The 21695-nt window shown below is 42.1% G+C and overlaps 1 protein-coding gene across 5 annotated transcripts in view; it reads right to left on the bottom strand.

Moving 5' to 3' along the window:
• Positions 1-21695, bottom strand: part of LOC144818747 (uncharacterized) — a 289911-nt gene that overhangs the window by 105609 nt on the left and 162607 nt on the right. For all 5 annotated transcript variants that reach the window (XM_078676453.1, XM_078676450.1, XM_078676452.1 and 2 more), the window contains one exon: positions 12114-12224. In XM_078676453.1, the coding sequence (XP_078532579.1) occupies positions 12114-12224 (111 nt within the window). The remainder of the gene's footprint in view (positions 1-12113; positions 12225-21695) is intronic.

Raw genomic sequence — 21695 nt, 5'->3', positions numbered from 1 at the left:
TTTGTTTTGCAAAAATGAAGGTCGAATTCAGAGAACACTGTGTGCCAAATCAAAAGACAGTGTTATTGTTTGGAGAAAACATCAAATCTTCTAAATCTGTAAAAAAAGTAATCTACCATTGCAGGTGAAAGTTGGATTACCTCGTTAAGAAGATGAACCGCACATAGATGTGAAGCATCGCCGTCAGCATTGGTCGCATTAGCAATGTTCGAAGTGGATGATACCTCACCGTCAGCATTTTACATCTGTGAGATCTCAATGAATGCTGTCATCAGAATTGGTAGCCGCTGGGGACAACACAGTGCATTGGCCGTTACTGGTTCAAGCAAAGTATCAACATACGTTGGCATGACTGATGGGAGTGTGAGACATAAGTCTAACACGCATTCTTCTCCACATAGCAGGCAGCGTGGAACAGGTAAGATGCAATCAAATTGGTCTGAATGACAGAAACCATGTGGTATTTATTTATCTTAAACAAGTTAATCCCAAAATTTGGACGATGCCCTCACAACACTTCATCGCCAGTAGAGTGGTCTCCACGGTGAACTGGGTGTCGCTTGTGGATTGACTTGCCATATCGAAACAGTAGGAGCAAAAATAGTATCCCTGCAGCGAGTACCAAAATGAGAGGCAATCCGCCAAACACAGAGTGCACGAAGTTTGGAAATATTCCTATGCCTACTTCAAACGGTGCTAACAGGCCCGAAAAAACTGTTTAAATACATGTGCAATACCACTCGTATCAGACATGTTTAAGATGCGACTCTAGGGCAATTTGTAGTTAAGAGGGCATGTATATCTGCAGAAGTCCTTGCAACTTGCAGATCATAGGTCTCTTTGACCGAGGTCAGTGGCACAGTTTTCATACCGCTTTTGGCCGCCATAAGTGTGGCAGGGTATGCTCAGACATGAGTCCCTTGCTCACTTTGCCACTGGATTCAAGCAAGCCAGGCTGAAGACGGCTGGAATGCCAGAAACCGGTCCTCGGAAGCTTGTTTTCGGTCCAGGGAAGGCATGGCTTGGCAGTTCGGGCTGGACTGTTCCCATGAGGCACAGGGTCAGACTGATTTGCATATAGCCATGTCTGAACTGGGGTGGCAGAGTGGGCTAAAGAACGGTGATGGATTAAACCCAGATCTTTTGACTGGGTGTGAGTGTTTGATTGATTCAGATGCTCCGTCCATCACCACCCCCTTTTGTACCGCTTTTGGCCGCCATAAGTGTGGCAGGGTATGCTCAGACGCGAGTCCCTTGCTCACTTTGCCACTGGATTCAAGCAAGCCGGGCTGAAGACGGCTGTAATGCCAGAAACCAGTCCTCTGAAGCTTGTTTCCGGTCCAGGGAAGGCATGGCTTGGCAGTTCGGGCTGGACTGTTCCCATGAGGCACAGGGTCAGACTGATTTGCATATAGCCATGTCTGAACTGGGGTGGCAGAGTGGGCTAAAGAACGGTGATGGATCAAACCCAGATCTTTTGAATGGGTGTGAGTGTTTGATTGGTTCAGATGCTCCGTCCATCACCATCCCCTTTTGTACCGCTTTCATTCTGCTTAAAGCATCAGTTCGTATAGAAGAGATGTTCAGTGAAGTCCATAATGGCGACTCCCGGTCTGTCTTGGTTTTTGGAAACAATACTTGCATACAGCAAGTGACCCTGGCTGACACCGTTACTAGATAGGGTAAACCTGGCAACATGCCACAGCAGCTGTGATAGTTCAAGATGAGGTAACTTCCATTAGAAGGTTGTCCAAAAATTGGACCTTGCAGGTGGCAGGATAAGTTGTTAGAGGAACCATCGCAGGCCCCGTGTAAATTAATACCCTGACAAAGGAGAGAACCGCTTAGTGCGTTTTCAAAAATGTTATCACTAAGAAACACTTCTCTTCCCCCACTCCAACATCTGTGTGTGTACGGTAATTCCCAAGATGTCTTGATGTATTCTTTACCCAACCTTTCATATGTGCCTGTTGGTATGTGTTTTAGGCAATACTGAAAATGGAAAATTGTAACAGGCAGAGTGATTGTTTCATGTATAATCCATTCAGTGGCTGGCTTTTCAGCGACTGTAAATGGCAACCTTTCCAGTTTTTCAATGCTCAGCATCGTATAGTCTGCTCCCCTCTGTGCCAGTTTCATCAGTTTATCAGTGAGATTAAATTCTGAAAACAGTGATGTAGTATTGATTAAATGCCAAGGCACATAGCCTGACCGTAGATTTTGTAACGTCCAGCCTAATAGCATGATAGAACGTAATTGCGACTAACCATGTTGCAACATGACCAAGTCTTGTTCCATGATGTCTATGGCAGAGGATACTATGCTGTCCAAAGAATATATCATGGACAACAGAGTTGTTAACCCATTGTCAACTACAGAGAGAGTTTTCTCTAAATTAATTTGATCAATTTCTCGTATTCTTTCTGCAGTCTCTGCTTGCGTAATCTTCCATGCTTCATTATAAGCAGCATGGATACCGGCATATATAAAACGTTTATGACGCTGTGTTCTTGGTCCTACCAAGAATTCCCTAACATCAGCGCCATCCTTAAGTAAAGATAAGTGTTGTTTTACATCTTTAAGTGTAGATCTATGTAGCCATTCAAGGCACAGTTTCCATACACTGTATGTTGTTACTATTCCTGGATGCTGTCTCTGAACATATCTTGGATCTGGGCAAGTGAATGTGAACCCCCGTGTTTTATTCAGGAATCTATCTGACAGTTGTTTGTGTCTGTGGGCCAGATTAACCATTTTTTCCAATCTGGATCAGTTGTGTTGTGATGCAAAATAGTATGTACGTCGATCTCCCCCTCTGAAGTGTTATCACTAACAGGTGTAGGTGTAGGTATGGACGGATTGTTTAGGTATTTTGTCTTGGCTAACCCAAGACAAGATGTCTGTTGGACAGTGTCATTCAAAAACATAATTTACTCTTGGATGATGCAGACTCTAACTAAAGCTTCTATCCCCTGCACTTGCCAATCTTTTGGGCCCCAGACAGTTTTTGTCTCAATGTTGTCTTTCCAAAAGTCGAAACCTAGTGAAGACAGCTGAGCATAAAAGGCTACAGAATAAATTTGCTTGGTATTCATCAACATACTTTTCATTCCTGTCTTATTAACATTTTTAAAGTAAAATGATTCTGGATTGGATACATTAAAACCTGAAAAGTATGGAAATGTTCCCAAAAATGTTTTTGAGCTACCCTTTGGTGGTGTGTGACAATGCTCACATTGGTTATACATCAATACATTTCTAGGGTTTGCAGATTTGTGCAAGAAATTATGACCATAGTGATTATAACAATACATTTGTTCATAATCTGATGAACCTTCTAAGTATTAATGATTTGTAAATACAGCAGACATTTCTAAGTCTGACATCATATTAGTAACAGTCTCGAAGTCCCAATCATCAGAAAAGGTACTAGATGAAACAAAGTCATTCAAGGAAATCTTGAACTGGTGTAGAATCTTCAACAGCTCCGACGGGCCAAAAATGTCATAGTCAGTTCTGTCCCAAGCTATACCACCAGGTATAGGAACGGCTGTGATGTTCACTGATGACAAGTCTCTTTGTTCACGATGAGATGATTTGTGTGGCTTGAGTATTAAGTTGATGTTTTTACTTGCTGTGTCCTTTTTAACATATCTTTTATTTATCAGCATTCCCAAAGTTATTACCAGAGTTAACCAAAGTAGAAGAAAAAGCACACCCAACACAAACCAAAGTTCAATCCATGGTGAAAAAGGTCTGTTTGTTCTTTGAAAGTTCTTTTAGCTGGCGTAGTTTCAGGCTCGCTGGGATTCTCAGAAAACGTATCAAAGTTAATGAAATAGCCAGAGGCAGTTCTGTCAATTGTAGGGATTGCATCAGGATTCGTTGAAATCGCTGGAACCACTTGAGCATTTGATACACGTGTCTAGTCTGATGCTACTTCTTTGTAGACAGGTGTTTCTTGACGAACTGTTATTTGGGTTTCAAGAGGTACAAGTTCCATAGCTTTGTTGCATAGTCCTTCTTTTCACACTGCAGATTTGTCAAAGGTGCTGAGTTGCTCAGTTTGAACCTCTTGGATAGTAGCCAGATTAGGGCGTCTGCTACTTGATCGGAGTCCACTTGGCCTACTGCTTATGATCGGTCACATGATGTGGTTTGACCAGGTCGATGGACACAAACCTATTCTCCTTTTTATCAGCAAGTGGCGGCAGTAATAATGTTCTTGATCCGTGGATTGCTAGGACAGGTACTGGTTGTCTGTAAGAAGGCCCAAATTCCTTCTTGTCCACGATCTTTTCTCTGACTAGATCCCCAAGCTTAGGAATCCAGACAGGCCTTGCTGGGACGGTCGGTTTTTCTTCAGTGGTGGTTGGCTTCAGGAACACGTTACTTTGTTTCGTTCTTATTTCATTTAAGTCCTGTAAAACAGCCAAACGGTCTTTCATATCAAAGGGTTTTTGGTCTACCACTGAAGTCTGACAATTGAGGTCCGATACTAACACTCTGGTCCCAAAAAGGACTTCATATGTAGTGATACCCCCTAGAGAACTTCTTTGCAGATTGTTAAGACTACGTTGCACACTTATTAGATGTTTGACCCACCCGTCACCCGAGCCTAATACCCTACCTGTTATAGATTGCTTTATGTCCAGGTTTTTTCTCTCCACAACCGAATTTCCCTCAGGATGGAATGGACTAGAATACCGCAATGCAACGCCCAATTTGGCCATGGCCTCCTTGTAAGCTCGAAAGCTAAATGCAGGACCCTGGTCAGAATGTAGCGTGCCGACTGCATATGTGCCGATAAAGACTTGCAAATCTTTTATAACAGTTCGAGCGCTGAGGCCACATCCAAATGAACCTTAAACACGAATCCACTGCGAGCATGATATATTTATAGTTACCATCCCTCTGTAAGGCACTGCAGTGGTTCAGGTAAACGCAAGCTAATGGTTTATCTGAAATTAATAGGGACGTCTGCGCAGGACGTTTTATTGTAGAGACTTTCATCTTTTGGCATATTTCACATTCCAAAACATAGTTTCAAGTTGGTTTCCTCATGCGTGGCCACCAGTTTCGCTGTTTTACTAATGACACTGTGGCGTAAACACCTGCATGTGCAGAGACAAGCCCTTCATGTGCTGCTAAGATTAGTCCTAATCTATGTTCCATGTTTGGTATTACTCTATCCCCACTCCTAGGATTTGAGCAAACGGAGCATTATTTGCATCAGTTATTTATGAGTATTTGAGGGGAAAGCCTTTCGGTAATGTTTTACCACTGTCTTTGCTTGAAGCATTGACAGCTTGCATTATTTCGCAGTCTATTTTCGTTTTTGAACGAGTGATTGCAGCTACGGAAGCCGTTTGCAGTGCCTTTGCGGTTTCATCAGGCAGTGAATACCCTGCAACGTGAACGCCATCACGTTGATGACTCAGCGTATGTATCACGTGAGTGTTTTGTAGTCCTTGTCGTAACTGAACTACTTGTTCACAAAGCAATTTATGCTTGATTGTGCCACCTTTTGCATCTTTGTAACCGTTTTGAATCCAGTTCTGCAAGTATTCATTGAAAGATTGAATACAATAATACAAATCGCACACTATGAGTGTGGGGAATTCGCAGTCCGTCTTCTCAAGCGCCATCTTGAATGCTTGTAGTTCAGTTTGCTGAGCTGTACAATCTCCTAGAGATTGCGTTTTAGTGACCATTGGTCGGAATTTGCCATCGCGCCAACGACCTTTAACGATCGCGCATGCCACACTATAGGCTTGTTTACCCCCCCGTAGCAGGTTGAGCCGATCCGTCAGTATAAATTATACATTCATACTGCTCTAGAGGCAGAATTTCAGTAGGCAGAGGACATTCTTGTTCGTATTGTAGAAATGCTTGTTTGTTTTCAAATATGGGTCAAAAACGCATTCAACATCTTTTGCAGCAAGAGAATTAACCCATTACATCCATCTTGGATGTAAAGTTTTAGCATTTGGAATGCTCGCTTTTGTCACTGCCTCTAAGGCAGGTACAGGTACAGGTGTAACAACCATAATGAGTTTACCCTGTGCGAGGGCTCTTTCTTTTGCTACTGCAATTTGAACAGCTGTCAGATTTTTTTCTGTTGAAGTGAATTTCATTTCTGCTTGTGTGTACAAGTGTGATTTGTAAGCTATTGGTACTTTTTCACCTTCGTTCGTTAAAAGTTAAGTCTGTGAATCCGCATAGTCCTGGAATGATTCGGATCACTAAGTTGCGTATGTTTACGCGTGTTTGCAAATGTTTAGTTGCTAATATGTCTGTTCGTAGAGAGGTTTAACCCTTTCTGCATAGTTTAGAATGTAAGTTCTTCCAAAATTCAGGTAACCTAGAATTGACTAAGTTTTACAGCGTTTTTGGAGGTTGGAGCAGCCCACATTTCTCTAGAAAGTTGGCTGCCAGGCTTTTGCCTTCACTTGGAAGTTCATAACCTAGAAAGAGGACGTTTAAATGTGCAATTCTATATTTTTTTTAATTGAATTTGTACCCTTCTGATGCGAATCCAAGTATAATGGTGTTCACCCTGTTTAAGTGCCTATCCAAGTCATCGTCTGTTAGATAGATGTCATCCACATATGATAATGCTGCATCATCATAAGTTTGTAGTAACTTTGTTAGTCTCATTGAGAATAACCCAGGAATATTCTTTAATCCCTGAGGGAGACGACAGAAGTGACGCTGTGTCCCCATAATTTCTGGTGCAATGTTTTGACAGAAGAAACCATTCGAAATATCTAATGTGGTTTTATATTTTTTACGCACAAAGTTATTTCATTAACCGCATGCGTGCGGGCGGAATTCTGCCCGTACGCTGAGATTTGCGAAAGCGCACTATACGTGACGAGCTGGGCTCGTCATCAGCGTAGCAGGAGGCTACCTCATGACGAGCCCAGCTCGTCATCAGCGTCGAAGGGGTTAATGCTGCACTGTGTGCATTTTGTACTGCAAATGTTTTGCAACAAGAGTTTAAATGTCTGTAATCCAATACTAGACAATATGTATTGTCTGGTTTGGAGACAGGAAACAAAGGATTGTTCATTGACGAGCTGTTTCAATCACCCCTTGGTATTCAAGTTGATCTAATATCTCCCTGACCTGTTTTTCATTCACTTCTTGCTTAACTGGGTACTGCCTTTGTGCAGTTGGTTGATTTTTCAACTGGATTTTATGTTGAGGAGAATCCTCATTCTATCCTACATGATTTTTATATAATACAGCAAGAGCCTGGGCTACTGCCAATTTCCTGGCATAGGTATATTTTAAATGAATTGGAATGTGGTTGGAGAAGGCTGGCATAATGATGTATTCGCCATGTGGGCACTCCCTGACAAATTGTGGTGGCCAGTCTTGTTCAGCAAGAAGAATGTCATAACCCTTAGAGAGTCGCTCCCAAAACAGTGCTCTTATCTTTCTAGGTATGTCTCCCTCCATCAGGAGTGTTATTTCACATAACTTATGTGGAGAACTAACCCTGGTATTTGCAGTTTTAACGTGAATGAATTCATTCAAGCCCACTGTCTCCAGATGATCCTTGAAGTTCTTGCGAGCTATGGTGACTTCCGCTGCGCTGTCCAACATTGCCTGAGCCCATTCCCCGTTCTTGAGTTGTGTCCTCAAGATCCTCGGCATGTCTTATTTTTAGAACTACTACTTTCTTTTTGGTGAATTGAGGTTTCTTGTTTGTCTGAACGTGTTGATCATCTTTGGACTTCACTCGTTCTTCCTTGTGTTCTGGCTGTCCTCTTCTTTCGGATTTCTGTGACGAAGTCTGAAAGGTACGAGAGGAACGTGTATCAGTATCTTGATATCTATCAGGTTTTTTCAAATTATCCCTATTCCTGAGGATATACCTCTTTTCAGAGGGCTCCTTTTGAGGAGACCTACCTCGGGATTGAGAACGCCTCTCTTTAGAAGTTTGTTTGCTATTTTCCTAATTCTTTTTAATAGGAGTAGGAGTGTTTTTAGTAAAGACCTTTTCAGGACTTTCTGACAGTTGGGGTTTAACTGGTTTCCTTCCGAAGCTGTCTCTGCCTAATTCTTCATAGGATTTTTCAATTATTCTGGCCAGTTCTTGTGGTTGCTCAGTTACATCAAATTCCCTTAACTTTTGGAGGATCGCCACGGATGCTGCTTCACCTTTAATATTAGCTAATATTATTGTTGAGACTTGTTTGAAATCTTTCAGTAATTTCAAACCTAGATTTAAAGCAGGCTCTGCCCCGTATTTATTTAGAATTTGTTTCAGGACATCTGGTATTACCGCCATAGACGGAACACCATGTGTTTTAGTGTAAATTGCAGCAAAGACTGTACCCCAAGTGTCACAGTCCTCCAGATGTGGTGCGATCCCCATGGGTAAACAGATTGTTAACAAAACACTGTTTTTCATGAGGGGTAGTATTAGGAAATACTGCCTCGATTTGAGTAATTTTTTGAGCTATCCAGAATGGAATTTGTTTCCGTTTTGCGGGTAATTTACCGACGACCGAATGTAGAGTCTGTGGTGTAATCTTAATTGAGTTCCCCTGGTGGGGGGGATGTTGTGGAATCATTATTGCTGGTTGGACTGTAAGAGTCTGCATGACATATTGTACCAATTGTCTATAGATTTTGATTAGCTCTTTGAGTTGAGCTCGTAGTTCCACATCTGTCATTTCATTCATTTCAGGATGTGGAGTATAGCTGGCTAAAACCGGCCATATTGCTCCAGGTCTACCTAGTGGACCGAGCCTGGTAATGTGATTTATATGTTTTATGGCGCCTTTAAACCAGAGCGCATGCTCCTGGTAAGTTTGTGGAACTTCTATATCCTCTAAAGGAATGTATTTCGTTGGTGGTTCATCTTCTTTGTAGAAGTGAAACACATGTGTTACTGGATTTGCTTCAGGGAAGACTATCCATGAATAGAATACCTCTGTCTAATGATATTCATGTGCCTCTATCACAAAAACTACCCTACCACCTCTCGATGTTAGGCCATTTTTTATAAGTTTTATAGTGATGGTTTTCCCTAAATTTGTAGGAATGCTTATAGCATCATTGTCGATTTCTTGGAAACCTGTTGTGTCAAAAGCTGCTGGATCAGCCACAGCTCCACCGTTCTCAGTGTTGTTGCCGTTATCCGGCATTTTGTTGACTGAAAGTTTGCACAGCAAGTTTCAAGGAAACAAAGATAAGGTGCACAATATTTTGGAACACTGTGTCCTTCAACGCTGAACAAACCAAAAAGCTAATACATAGGATTTTCGTCCTACTCAGCTATGGCGGATATTATCCTTTTACCCACTCCAGACGTCTATTGGAGTATTACGGAAAAAGGAGTCTCTGAGAAAAGCACTACTGAGTTACTTTAGTATCTAGCGTTAAATTAGTGCCTTACCAAACGTTAGGCGCCATGTAGTGTAGTTCTTATATTCCCAATAGGCTCTACGCATTGGAATAATATATCCTATAGATTTGACGTGGGACTTATGTCAGTAGGTCTCTATGAAAAATATACTAAACCTAATTGTGAGTGCCAGCTAGCTCAGAGGTCACTTAAAACGTTCTCGAATTCACGAGAAGGGATTAGTGTCTGACAACCGCATAAACATGGCAACTTTGTTTCCCTAGGACTGGAAAATATCTTCACAGTCGTAAAAACAATAGATAACTATTTTACTCAGTCAATCGTGCATGCTTTGTTTCTACAGAGTTGCAGAGAAATGGTGAGACAGGCGTTTTCAATAAAAGGTTTATTGAACAGTCTTCTTTCTCATGCAAGAGAGGTGAACTGCTACAATCGCTAGACAGAATGCAAAGTATAATGCGTACAGCGAGAATAGTATTATAAAATAATACTGTAATAGCATTGTATGGTTTCTAAGCCATATAAAAATACATACATAAATAACAGACTAAAATACTCAACTGGTGCTTCTAAAATACGCCTACCCCAATGTACCGAACCTAGGTCTAGTACGAGGGAAGGAGTAAGTATGGTCTTTAGATAGGTTTAGTTTTTTGCCAAGAATCTACCAAAGGTTTCTCTAGGTTCTAATCAACTCCATACCCTAGAATGAAGGAGGTCTAGGAGGTCTGGTATCTCTGTCTCTGGACTGGATTTCCCAACACCCCGCAAGGGGAGTCAGAAACACTGGAGCTGGATTTCTAAGCAGAGGAGGGCAGCTTCCTGATCAGTGCGTCAGCTGGAGAGTCGGCTTCCTTCGGCACTTGCTGTAGCGAGCTGCGTCGGGCAAGTAGGTCATCGAACTGCTCCGAACCACTGTGCTTTGCCATAGCAAGTGAAGGAATGCCATGTTTGACGTAAAGTCGGGCATATGAACGTCATGAATGAACCCCATAGGAATCGATGTTCATTGTAAAACTAACTGAGTTCTTGGAGAAATCAATATTCAAGCAAGGGGAAGTCCCTAACGGCTTACGCTGGTTTTCCAAGAAATCGTTGTGACGTTTGGTGAAGGGATGGAAGTAGCCATGCCTGTATTTGGGTGGCAGGGCTATGCCTAAATAAGGGCTTGATTTCTATGCCTAAATAAGGGCAACGTGAATTGTACCTATATAAGGACGTGAATTGGGAAAATCCATTTGGGATCTTAATAGCACATTCAGATCAAGCTATTCTCACACATTACCCTACAATAACAGTAGTTAGTTAACAACCGGCCCCATCATTTGTACAACATAAACATAACAGGTAGGCCTCTGCCATCCCAATGGTGTATCAAAATCAAATTATTCACCCACCTCACCCTACACTAAAAGTAAACAATGAACACCAAAGCTGGCACCATCATGTGGTTAACACAGCACCAAGCTACACATGTACACTAAATATTTGCCAACTCAATAGCAGTTCAGGTTATACTAGCACATCTCGCTAAACCAATGGGACCAATCTAATCTTACCATGCTCACATACACCTAGAATGGCAACAAAGCCACTTTTTAGGATAAGATGCCACAATACACAAGTAATCTCAAACTGTGTATTGGACAATGCACACCCAAAAAGAACAAAACAAACAGCAATGTGCTGCTGTGCATGCATCCCTACACAATGCTCCACACCAATCAATAAAAAGAACTAGGTGGCAACTCTCTGATATATTTCATCACTGAACAATACATTAGTCTTCCTCAAACCAGTGCGAAAATCACAGGAAGACTTTGTTTCTGAACAAATTTAAAGTCTACCTCAGTCAAATTATCAGTACCCCAAGGCACTTCTCACTCACTCTCCATTATGTGAAAAGTAATATACAAAACCCCAACTGGAAACTGAATGCTTAAAGGCCCAAAGCTGTGGCTGACATCATGTATTTTAAATCAAGAAAGTCTAAATGAAGTACTTATAAAAGACACACTGCACCTCAAACCTTAAACTCATGGCATAACTTCTGGCAGGCACAATATAAAAATATCCTCTGTTTAGGGATAATGGTTACCAGAAGGAAAATTACCACACAATGTGGCATCTTTTTACATTCTATGCCTGACGAAGATTTTCTGGATGAAGACAGACCACACATAGAATCAATAACTTTTAAGAAAAAAGCTTTTCCAGGATACCAAATTATGGAAGGGACAAGAATCCTACGGGAGACTGAGTTTACATATTTTTTAAAGACTAACACATAAATTAGAGGAAATTATATTGGGGGGAAAAATCAATGCTGGCTTAGGTACAATTAATGATGGGAATGGAATAACCTGATTTGTAAGATGGATATAAAACTGTTCAACAGTTGGTGAAATATAGAAAAATGCTTTCTGCAAAGTTTCAAAGCACAGGGCATGTGGTGTTTCAAGGCGGCTATTGTAGGCACCAGCCTTGCAGCTTCACCCCAAATAACCACAATAGGAGGTTATATTAGGACAATGTCCTAAAAATGGTCATACTGCTAGGGAAAAGAGAGTGCACAAACTGTAAATTATCCTTTGCTGAAAGATCCAAAAATTGTTTGAATGCAAATGTGAAAGTTAGTTGCACTTAATTAAATAAAGAATAACAATCTAGTTCTATTATTGAGTAGCAAGCTTACAGGCATGCAAACAATTTTAAAAGTCCTACTTACACAGGATGGCATCGTTAATGTCTGTTCTCTCTGGATCAAGGGAATCTTCAACGCATGCCTCTTTCCCTTTATAAATCTTGAGCAAAGTATCCGGATTGACAATCTGATAACCTGTTATTTTAAAAGAGAGAACAGATGAGTATTAGACTTTTCATTCTCAAAGTCTCTGTATGAAAATGCGCCCTAGGTCCTGCAAACAGAAGGGCGGGGGAACTATCTGAGATAGGGGTAGGGTTCTGTCAAGGTGGAGGGCACCTGGTTTGTATTGTCATTGTAGAAGTAATGGCATGGACCGTTCTTAGGGGGCAGTGGGTTACCGTAGTCCCTTTTCCTGTTCTCATATGCAGAGATGCATTTATATGCCATTCATGGGCCATTTCACACGGGAACTATGGCCAAGGGTAAGTAGCCCAGCTGCCTTCGGGGAAGTGACAGAGCAGTTCAATAGTATTCTAACTTCTTCTGCAGAGACTGGTCAGGACCAACAAGAATCCACACGTTTGTGGGACCAAAGAGACATTAACTAAAAGAAGTGAAATGTGAAGTGAAAAGGCACTTATAGAGCGCACTACCACTCCAAGGAGTATCTTGGCGCTTAGATTCCTGGTAGTTAATTGGCAGCAGTGTATTTTGGCTAAACTACCTGTCTGCAGAGAGAATTAGAGAAGCGCCATGCATCCAGAGTCTGATTGGGAGTAGATCCATGTTTTTAATAAATTTCTGAATTTATGCTCTGTAACAGATTGACGCAGGGATGGAGGTAAGTTATTCCATGCTCTCGCGCCAATCACGGCTATGGATTTGCCACCTCTTATCGTCCTTTTAAACCTGGGGACATGGAGCAAGTTTGCAGTGGCAGATCTAAGAGCCCATGACGGATGATATTGTCTGAAGTACTTGCGCAAGTACAGTGGGCCTTGATGGTGGAAGGCTCTGTGTGTGATGGTGAGAACCTTAAACAGGATGCGCTTATGTACTGGAAGCCAATGCAGGGCATCCAGAGCTGCGGAAGCCGAGGATTTTCTAGGCAGTCCAAGGACCAGCCTAGCGGCTGCATGTTGGACCACTTGAAGTCTGTGCTGGGCTGCTTTATTTAGCCCTGCGTACAGACTGTTGCAATAATCCAACCTGGATGTTATTAAAGCTACCGCAACGGTACGTCTGGCACTCAGGGGGAGAAGATAAAAAAAAATTCTAAGACTCCTGATAATACCAAAGCATATCCCTGCTACTTCTTTGGCTTGCTGGTTGAATGACAAAGTATTGTCAAACTTAATGCCCAGGTTACGAGCTACATTGATAGTCTTAGGGGGAGCCTCTACCTTTTCAGGCCACCAGTCTTGTGGGGAAAAATCGTTGTTCGGACCAAACGGCACAATCTCTGTTTTTGCCGAATTACATTTCAGATGATTTTGTGTCATCCATTTAAAAGTTGCTGATAGGGATTCTTTCAGTGTCAGTTCTGCATTAGATTGATTCTTATCAAGGGTCAGAACAAGCTGAGTGTCATCAGCATAGGCGATAGTATTGATGTTAAAGGAAGAAATTAATTTTAGTAGGGGGACCATGTAAAGATTAAATAAAGTGGGGCTCAGACTGGAGCCCTGCGGCACCCCTGATTTTATAATTGTTTCTTCCGAACAAAAATCGCCCATCATAACGATCTGGCGCCTGTGCGCTAGATCGTTTTTAAACCATTCGAGCACGGTTCCTGCTATGCCTGCATTGGCAAGGCGATGTAAAAGGATAGCATGGGATACCGTGTCGAAAGCTGCAGAAAGATCTAATAGGATCAGGACAGCCAGCTTGCCCTGATCCAGTGCAGCACGAATGGTTTCAGCAGATGACAAGAGTGCAGTTTCGGTGGAATGATGGGTTCTGAAACCTGCTTGACAGGGATGCAGAATTTCGTTTTCTTCAAGGAATGTCATCAGTTGTGTGTTGACACAGGATTCTGTAATCTTGCAAATGGCAGGAAGAAGAGAGATAGGGCGTAAGTTGGACAAAGTTGTAAGGTCCTGTAGCATCTTTTTCTGTAATGGTCTAACTGCCGCCACCTTCTATTTTGGGGGAATCTCCCCTGATTGAAGGGACGAATTGATGATGGAATTAATGCACGGATTGACCTCCTGTATTATAGATTTAAGCAATGTAGGGGGACAGGGGTCAAAAGGGGATCCTGACTTAAGAGCAGCAATACCCTGCAAAGAATCTTCTAGACTGATATGACCAAAGCTTTCCCATCTGGGATGGAGAAGATTCATAACAGTTCCTTTCAGGACACTTCTTCCTCGACTTGGGGAAAATCTTTTGTAAGTGTATCTATTTTCTGGGTAAAATAGTTGGCAATGTCGTTACATAAGGTCTGAGACGGGGGAATCTCTTGGTTTAGGATTTTAGGCTTAGTGAAGCTGTTAACAATTTTAAAAACGTATTTTTGTTTGTTGTTGGATGCTTCGATGCGGGAAGTAAAATACTTGATGTGTGCCTCTTTAATGGAGGCATGGTATGATCTCCTAGCATTCTTAAATGTTTCCTTGGCATCATTCTCATAGCTTCGTCGCCATTTACGCTCTAAGAGTTTGACTTCAGTCAATTGTTCTTTTAATTTGTCCTGGAACCAAGGGGCGGAGGATCGCCTTTTTCTTATACAACCTCTAGCTCTATCCGGGTTTCTGATTTTATTGCCAATGTTTGTCATCCAACTTTCAAACCTCTGGTAGTCTAAGGTGGTGTTCCCTGAGAGAGCCAGTACGCTCTCCTTGGCCCAACTACGAAGATCTAGATGTTCCATAATTTTTCCCCAACTAGGGAGGGTTTTCCCTTTATTCGCTACTTCCTTTGCCATCATCTTGTTCCCTTTAATTTCAATGTTAAATTCAATGAAATAGTGGTCCGTCCAAGTCTATGGTAAAGGATCGTTTACCATCATCAACTTTAAATTGGAGCCAATACAATCCAGGGAATGCCCCGCCTTGTGAGTTGCTCCTGACGTCCTGAGCAATAGTCCCAGAACCTGCAGAGTTTCTTTGAAATTGGAAGCATAATAATCATTGGGGTCATCCAAATGAAGATTCAGATCTCCAATAATAGTAAAATTGGTGTATCTGAGAATCAAGTCACTTAGCACTTCCCCAACGCTGGCAAGAAACTGTGTAGGTTGGCCGGGAGGGCGATACAACAGTGCTCCTGGAAAAGTAAAGGTGTCATGTACTTGTATACAGAAGTTCAAGCTCTCAGCTCCTTTAATATCAGGGAGCTCCCTAATTGAACATTTAAAAATGTCCCTATAAATGATGGCTAAACCACCCCCCCCCCCCTGGCAGGAAAATGCTGCTTGCTTGGCATTTTTGCCCCCGAATAGATTTTCATGTGGTTTCTCACTGCTTTTTAAGACTTAACTTAGGATCAGCTGATTTCCAACTAGGGATGCACTAAACCTTCAAATATGGAACTTGGACATGCACCTGGAGAGGAGACAATGCAATAGAGATCCAGTCAGGTGCACACATGGATTCTCTCAAATCAAATTTCCCACCCTGACCTGAAAGTGGGGAACTTGAATGAGGGAAATGTGGAAAGTCTATTGTTATTGTGGCCCAAAATGGAGACACTGAAACTGAATTCCTTTTACAGTCCCGCCCAGCCACAGCGAAAAAGGGTCTGGAAAGAGAAGATGAAACTACGGCCAGTAGAGATACATAGAAAATGTATCCAACAAACAAACAAAGCTCCTAGACACAATTAAAGGGAATTCCAAAATTAAAGTGCTGTTAAGGGAATTCTATAAATTATGTGTACGAATACCACACTTCAGGCAGCAGTCAAGTCCCCTATGGCCACCAGCAGACAAAGGTGTGGGCACTGGCACCTTTATCTACATGAAAAAAATGTACTGATTTTATGGAGTACTGGCAAAATAAAATGAAATGATTTAGACAGGTGTGGAGGGACAGAGGGAGTTCTTACACTCTTCACTTCCTGCACAGGCACTTGTAACAGGCTGAACCTACTCGAAGTGAAACCTCCCCAACAATGAGCCTCAGAAAGTCCAAAAACATTGACTGCACCTTTGAACTACAGGCATGGACAGACTTCCCGTGATGTGCACTCTCTCTATCTCCTCATGTACATTAACCCCTTCAACCTAAGTATACAGTCAAGAAGTTAAAATGGTGACCACAAATATGTGGCACAAACTTGCCAAAGCCCTCAGCATTATAAAACATTCTGCTCTATTTTGTAGATATTCTCCATCTGAAATACAAATTTTTGCTGAAAGACTGGATGGCTGTGTACTTTGTAATTAATTTATAAAACAACTGCTTGCACTCTAGGTTCCGATTAGCAGCCTTCCTCGTGGCCCAGTAAGTTATAGTGGCTTATACTGGGCGCGGCTGGTGACTGCAGGTGCTGCTGTCGCTGTGGGTGTTGTGAGGCGTTGTGAGGCTGGGTCTCTCGGAGGGCCCGTGGAGCCTGTGAAGAGGGCGGTGGCAGTCCTGTAGAGTTCCAGTTTCCGTGTCTTTGTTTTTGCCATAGCAGCAGGGAGAAGACGTGAGGCGCTGCAGGAGCCTGTTGATCCTCTGCGCCTGCGGTAAGTGGCAGTAGCAAAAGGCGAGTGTGCCAGCAACAGGTGCAGCCAGCACAAAAACAGTCACACAGCTATTGCACTGTACTTTGGAGCCGCGACAGGCCCTGCGACCCGCTTCTCCGGTGATGCGATGGCGACTCGATGGCGTCACGCTTCTCTGGTGATGCGACAGCAGGCAGCTTTCACGAAGACACAGTTTCTGGGAGATGCGGTGGCGGCACGCTTCTCGGGCGGTGCGACGATTTCAGCTGCGGCAGCGACACGCTTCCTCTCGATGCGTCTCGCTTCCAGCTCCCAGCGACACGCAAATGTCTGTAGATGGAATTCCCAGCAAGGAAATTCAGAGGGGAGCTGGAGATGAAGTATTTTGTCCCTGAGACTTCAGCAGGAGGCAAGCACAGTTCAAGCCCTTGGAGAATATTCTGTAGATGATGAAAGTCCCTAAAAAGTTCCTTCTCCTTTCCTTGGCAATGAAGCAACCACTGCAGGCCAACCCAGCAAACAGCACACTGGCAGAGGGGCAGTAAGACTCCTGCAGCTTCCTTGGTTCTTCTCCTTGGCAAAAGGTTTCTTGTTCCAGAAGTGATCTAAAGTGCTTGGGACTGGGTCCCAATATGTATACCCCAAACTCCTTTGTTCTCTGAAGGCAGAGAGGCCTCTGCCTAGTACAAACCAGTTCCTGAGTATTTTGTTTACATGACTCCTTCCTTCCTTTCACTGTGTAGGGCAGAGACATCAGACAAGCCACAGGAGGTGGATCCAGCATTGTAGTGGGATGGCCCAGCCCTATTCGGGTCCCAGGTGCAACTCCTCCCTCCCACCTAGATGCAGATCTCTCTATTCACCACTGGGCTGCCCCAGCCTGTCTCTTGGAGTCCCCCAGCCCTGACACTCACAAACCCAGACAAGGAATACACAACCTAGCAGAGGCAGGTCTGGACAGTTAGGCAAGAAAATACCTACTTTCTAAAAGTGGTATTTTTAAACACAGAATATTAAAACCAACTTTACTAAAATATGTATTGTATCATTCTGAGTTCAGGCATATTAAATTCGAATTTCTACCATGTTCCCTGAGTCAGTTAGGATTATAAGAATGTAATAATCTGACTGCCCATTCTATCATATGGAGAACAGGTAGCCTTGCAATAGTGAAAAACGAAAATGGCAGTAATTCACTATTAGGACATGCTACACACATCAGCGTATGTCCTACCTTATACTTACAATGTACCTTGCCAATGGGCCTACCATAGGGGTGTCTAATATGAAGCAAAGGGAAGGTTTAGGGACTGACAACTGGGCGCCCTTGCCAAGTCGACATGGCAGTCACAGTCTGCACACAGGCCTTGCAATAGCAGGCCTGAGACACACTTTACAAGCTGCTTCTGTGGGTGGCACAACCAGTGCTGCAAGTCCACCAGCAGCATTTGATTTACAAGCCCTGGGCACACATGGTGCACTGTACTAGGGGCTGACAGGTAAATCAAATAACCCAATCATGGAATCACTAATTAGTACATTAATTTAACATAGGGAGCACTTGCACTGTGGCACCGAATAGCAGAATAGCAGTGGCACAGTGCCCAAAGCATATAACCAGCAAAAACATATCAAAACAGAGGAGGCAATCAGAAAAAATGGAAGGGAGACTCACACCAATGATGCCAGGTCTAACAGGCGCACCTCGCGGCTCGCTAGTGTGCCCTGCTCTTCCTCTCTTGGAGGTATAATCCTGGTTGAATCTACAGGGTAGCAGTTTCATCGCTATACAGTCCTACAGCTCCCAGTCGTAGAAGTCTCACCACTATACATCTCTACAGCCAACAGCTGTTACAAGTCGTTGCCATAGTGCCCTTAGACACTCGAAGCTGAAGTTTGTTGAAGCTTTACCCTTTTCCTAAGATTTAATTTGAGTTCTATCTAGAATTATGACCACAAAAAAACTACGATCAGGGAAATTGGTATTTATAAGAGCTTGTAAAAAAACAAAGCCAACCCTCTGAGGAATAAATCAGTTCAGATAAATACTCTAAAAGGATTTAATGCCATTTCCACCAATTTCTCAAAAAAAAGAGATAAACCAAAATAAGGAGGCAAATATGGAGTCTAAGTCTGAATCTCTACCCCAAAAGGTTGAAGGAACAGTGGAATCTACATCTCTATCTACAGTTTCTTCTCCTGGAAATAGAATGGTTGGGGTAAGAGATGCAGTAAGTCCTGAAATCAGAATGGAAGGCCCTTTGCGTGAAATCTTTACTATTCACTGTACTAAAAATAGCGTGTCTCCGTCCATTATTGATTTATGTTCTGAGTCTAGAGTGGATGACCTTATATTGGAGGATTTTACACTTCCTGACTTAAATATTAATTTAAATCACTCCTTGGGGGCTTCACAATTATCTAAGCCATGTACTTTTGATATCGCCCATCTTCCAAAAGCTCAAGTTCATCTTCCTGGTTCTCCCATTAAAATGCGACTTTTCAGTAGCACGCCTAGCGGAGCGGATTCAATAGACTCAATAGCTTCAAACACTCATGATTTGCATTTGGTTTCTGACCCCACAATTAAGGAGTTTGATGATAAAATATTGATGTCGTAATCCTTGTTTTGTCTGGATAGAGTTTTATCTTCTATCTTAGCTCTTATGGAAAGATCCGTGAACAATTCTGACTATATCTTGGACTCACTTTTGTCATTGACTAAATCCATATTTTCAGACCACATACAGCCAATCAGTAAGGCTTCCCTTCCTTCATCTGCTAAATCAACATTTTGTTCAAAGACCCCTTCTCTATATCCACAGGTATCTAATTTGAACCTAATGAAATCTACTCAAACAAGCTCTCCGAACTATTGAGACTTTGGTACTCAGGTGGACATGTCCCTTGGTTATTCAAAACAGAACGTTGAGGAAAGTGTGGACTTGTTTGATGATTCCCAGTTCTTTTCGCTACAACAATTTTTTTAGCCTGTGTCTTTTATGTCACCCCCTGTTAACGCACCTCTCCCGATTACAGGAAAGGACAAAGTTAACATAGAACGTAAAGTCTATCCAATTTTTTTTTTAAAACAGGGATAAATGAAAGTGATCAACTCACCACGAAGGAAACAAAATCTGATCATATTTCACCACAAGAGAAGACCTTAAAAAATTAAGGAAAATCCGCTAGTAGAAAAGGGCCAAACCAATCCGTTTGTACCTTAATATAAAGCTATCCTTGCCTCCGATCGCTGTTGTAAAAGATCAGAAGAGTGTAGAAGTTCAAGTGGAAATCTCACCAATGGACTATAACCCACTTCAGCAGAACTTCAGTACTGCAAAATTGGTCACAAGAAGCTACTTCCACAGATCAAAGTACTGCAGTGCAAAATGTAGTTTGAATCCTGACGATGTATTATTTTAATCCGCTATTGGCAGTGATGTGATTTATAATCCTAAAAAACTCTCTAAGGGAGATTATTATGTTAGCACTCAGCCTTCTGCCCCCTTTCGTTGGATTTTGTATTTATTTTTTACCATGAGCTATATATGAACAGGTCTTATTTATTGAGTTGTTTTGCTGAAATATTTGATTTAAAAATTATCCAGAGTAGTGATTTGGCTTTGGTTCAAGTTTTAAAATATGGCAATCTTGGGGGTGCCAGAGTGACATTTGAGTCTAAGGTGACGTCCCATTTAATTATCTCAAATTCTGATAAACTACGGTGCTGTGGTATCGATGTCCTGGTCCCCAATGAGGAGAAAGCCCTTGAAAAAGAGTCCATTATTAGACAGCTTCCCACCATAAAAGACCTCGTCTCTAGATGCTCACCATTTGGAAAGAGAAATGATATTGCAGATCTCACTGTAAGGATGGAAGGAGAGTTTCACTCCAACCAGAGGAAGAGATTGGTAGAGTACTATCTGTAGACGAAGAAAACAAGAAATGGAGTTGGGTGACTGGGGCCCTGAATACAAATAGTTCAGTAGGCCTAAGGTTTGGGAACTCTTCCTAGCAAGGGCCCTAAATTTGTCTCCTGGAACGCAGCCGGCTTAAGCATAAGTAAAAACAAATGGATGTTCTTGAAGGAACAGAACGCCGATATAATATGTATTCAAGAGTCCTGGATTATTATGTATTGGTACATGGAAGACTATCATCTGCTGAGCCGCCCTGCGTCTCTGGTGAGCAGGGAACATGCGAAAGGAGGCATCGCCATTTTGCTTAGATCAAGCCATAAATGGTCTTATAAAACAATCCCACACTCCTCTAATCTATTTCAGGCAATTATGCTTGAGACCATGGAATATTTTGTTAATTCTGAGTCCCTTTTAATCGTGAATGCATACATTCCACCAGGCTCATCTAATACACATTTATTAAAAGATTTCCTTGCCTTCGTCTCGTCTATCTTCGAAAACACAGAATGCAAGAACCTAACGTTGGTTGGAGACCTGAATACTAAAGTTTCTACCCAAATTCTGGGGCTTTTTGCTAATTCTGATAAGGATGAAGCATTAAATAAACCGCCTGCACAATTCCCAAATCATAGTCGAACTGATAAAGGAGGAACAATTTTATTAAAAGGCTTAAGAAATTTGGCAGTATTAGTAGTCAATGGGAGACTAGGAAAAGATATCCCAGCGAAAAATACACACACGGGTCCGAAGGGCGGCTCTATTACTGATTCTGTAATTTCCTCGGCTGATTTTTTTTATAGATTATCAAATATGGAAATTACAGAAAATCAATTTAGAGACCATACGGTGATTAGTTTAAAAACTGAGTTGTCCCGTGCTGGGATGAGCTCTTGGAATTTTAAGGATAAAGCGGTAGCTTCCAACAAATTAAAAGAGTCTTTAACCATTATAATAGGTGATAAGCAGCTTAGAGTAACAGAATATTTAGATCACCCCCAAAATAATTTGCTAGAATCTTATAGTCATAGTATAAACAGTATGGTTATGTCTTTTTAAATCTTTCTACCCAATAATTAAACAGAGATC

This window comes from Lissotriton helveticus, chromosome 2_1 (assembly GCF_964261635.1).
Source record: "Lissotriton helveticus chromosome 2_1, aLisHel1.1, whole genome shotgun sequence".
Lineage (NCBI taxonomy): Eukaryota > Metazoa > Chordata > Amphibia > Caudata > Salamandridae > Lissotriton > Lissotriton helveticus.
The sequence above is the reverse complement of the archived record's forward strand: the minus strand, read 5'-3'. Positions and strand labels throughout refer to the sequence as shown.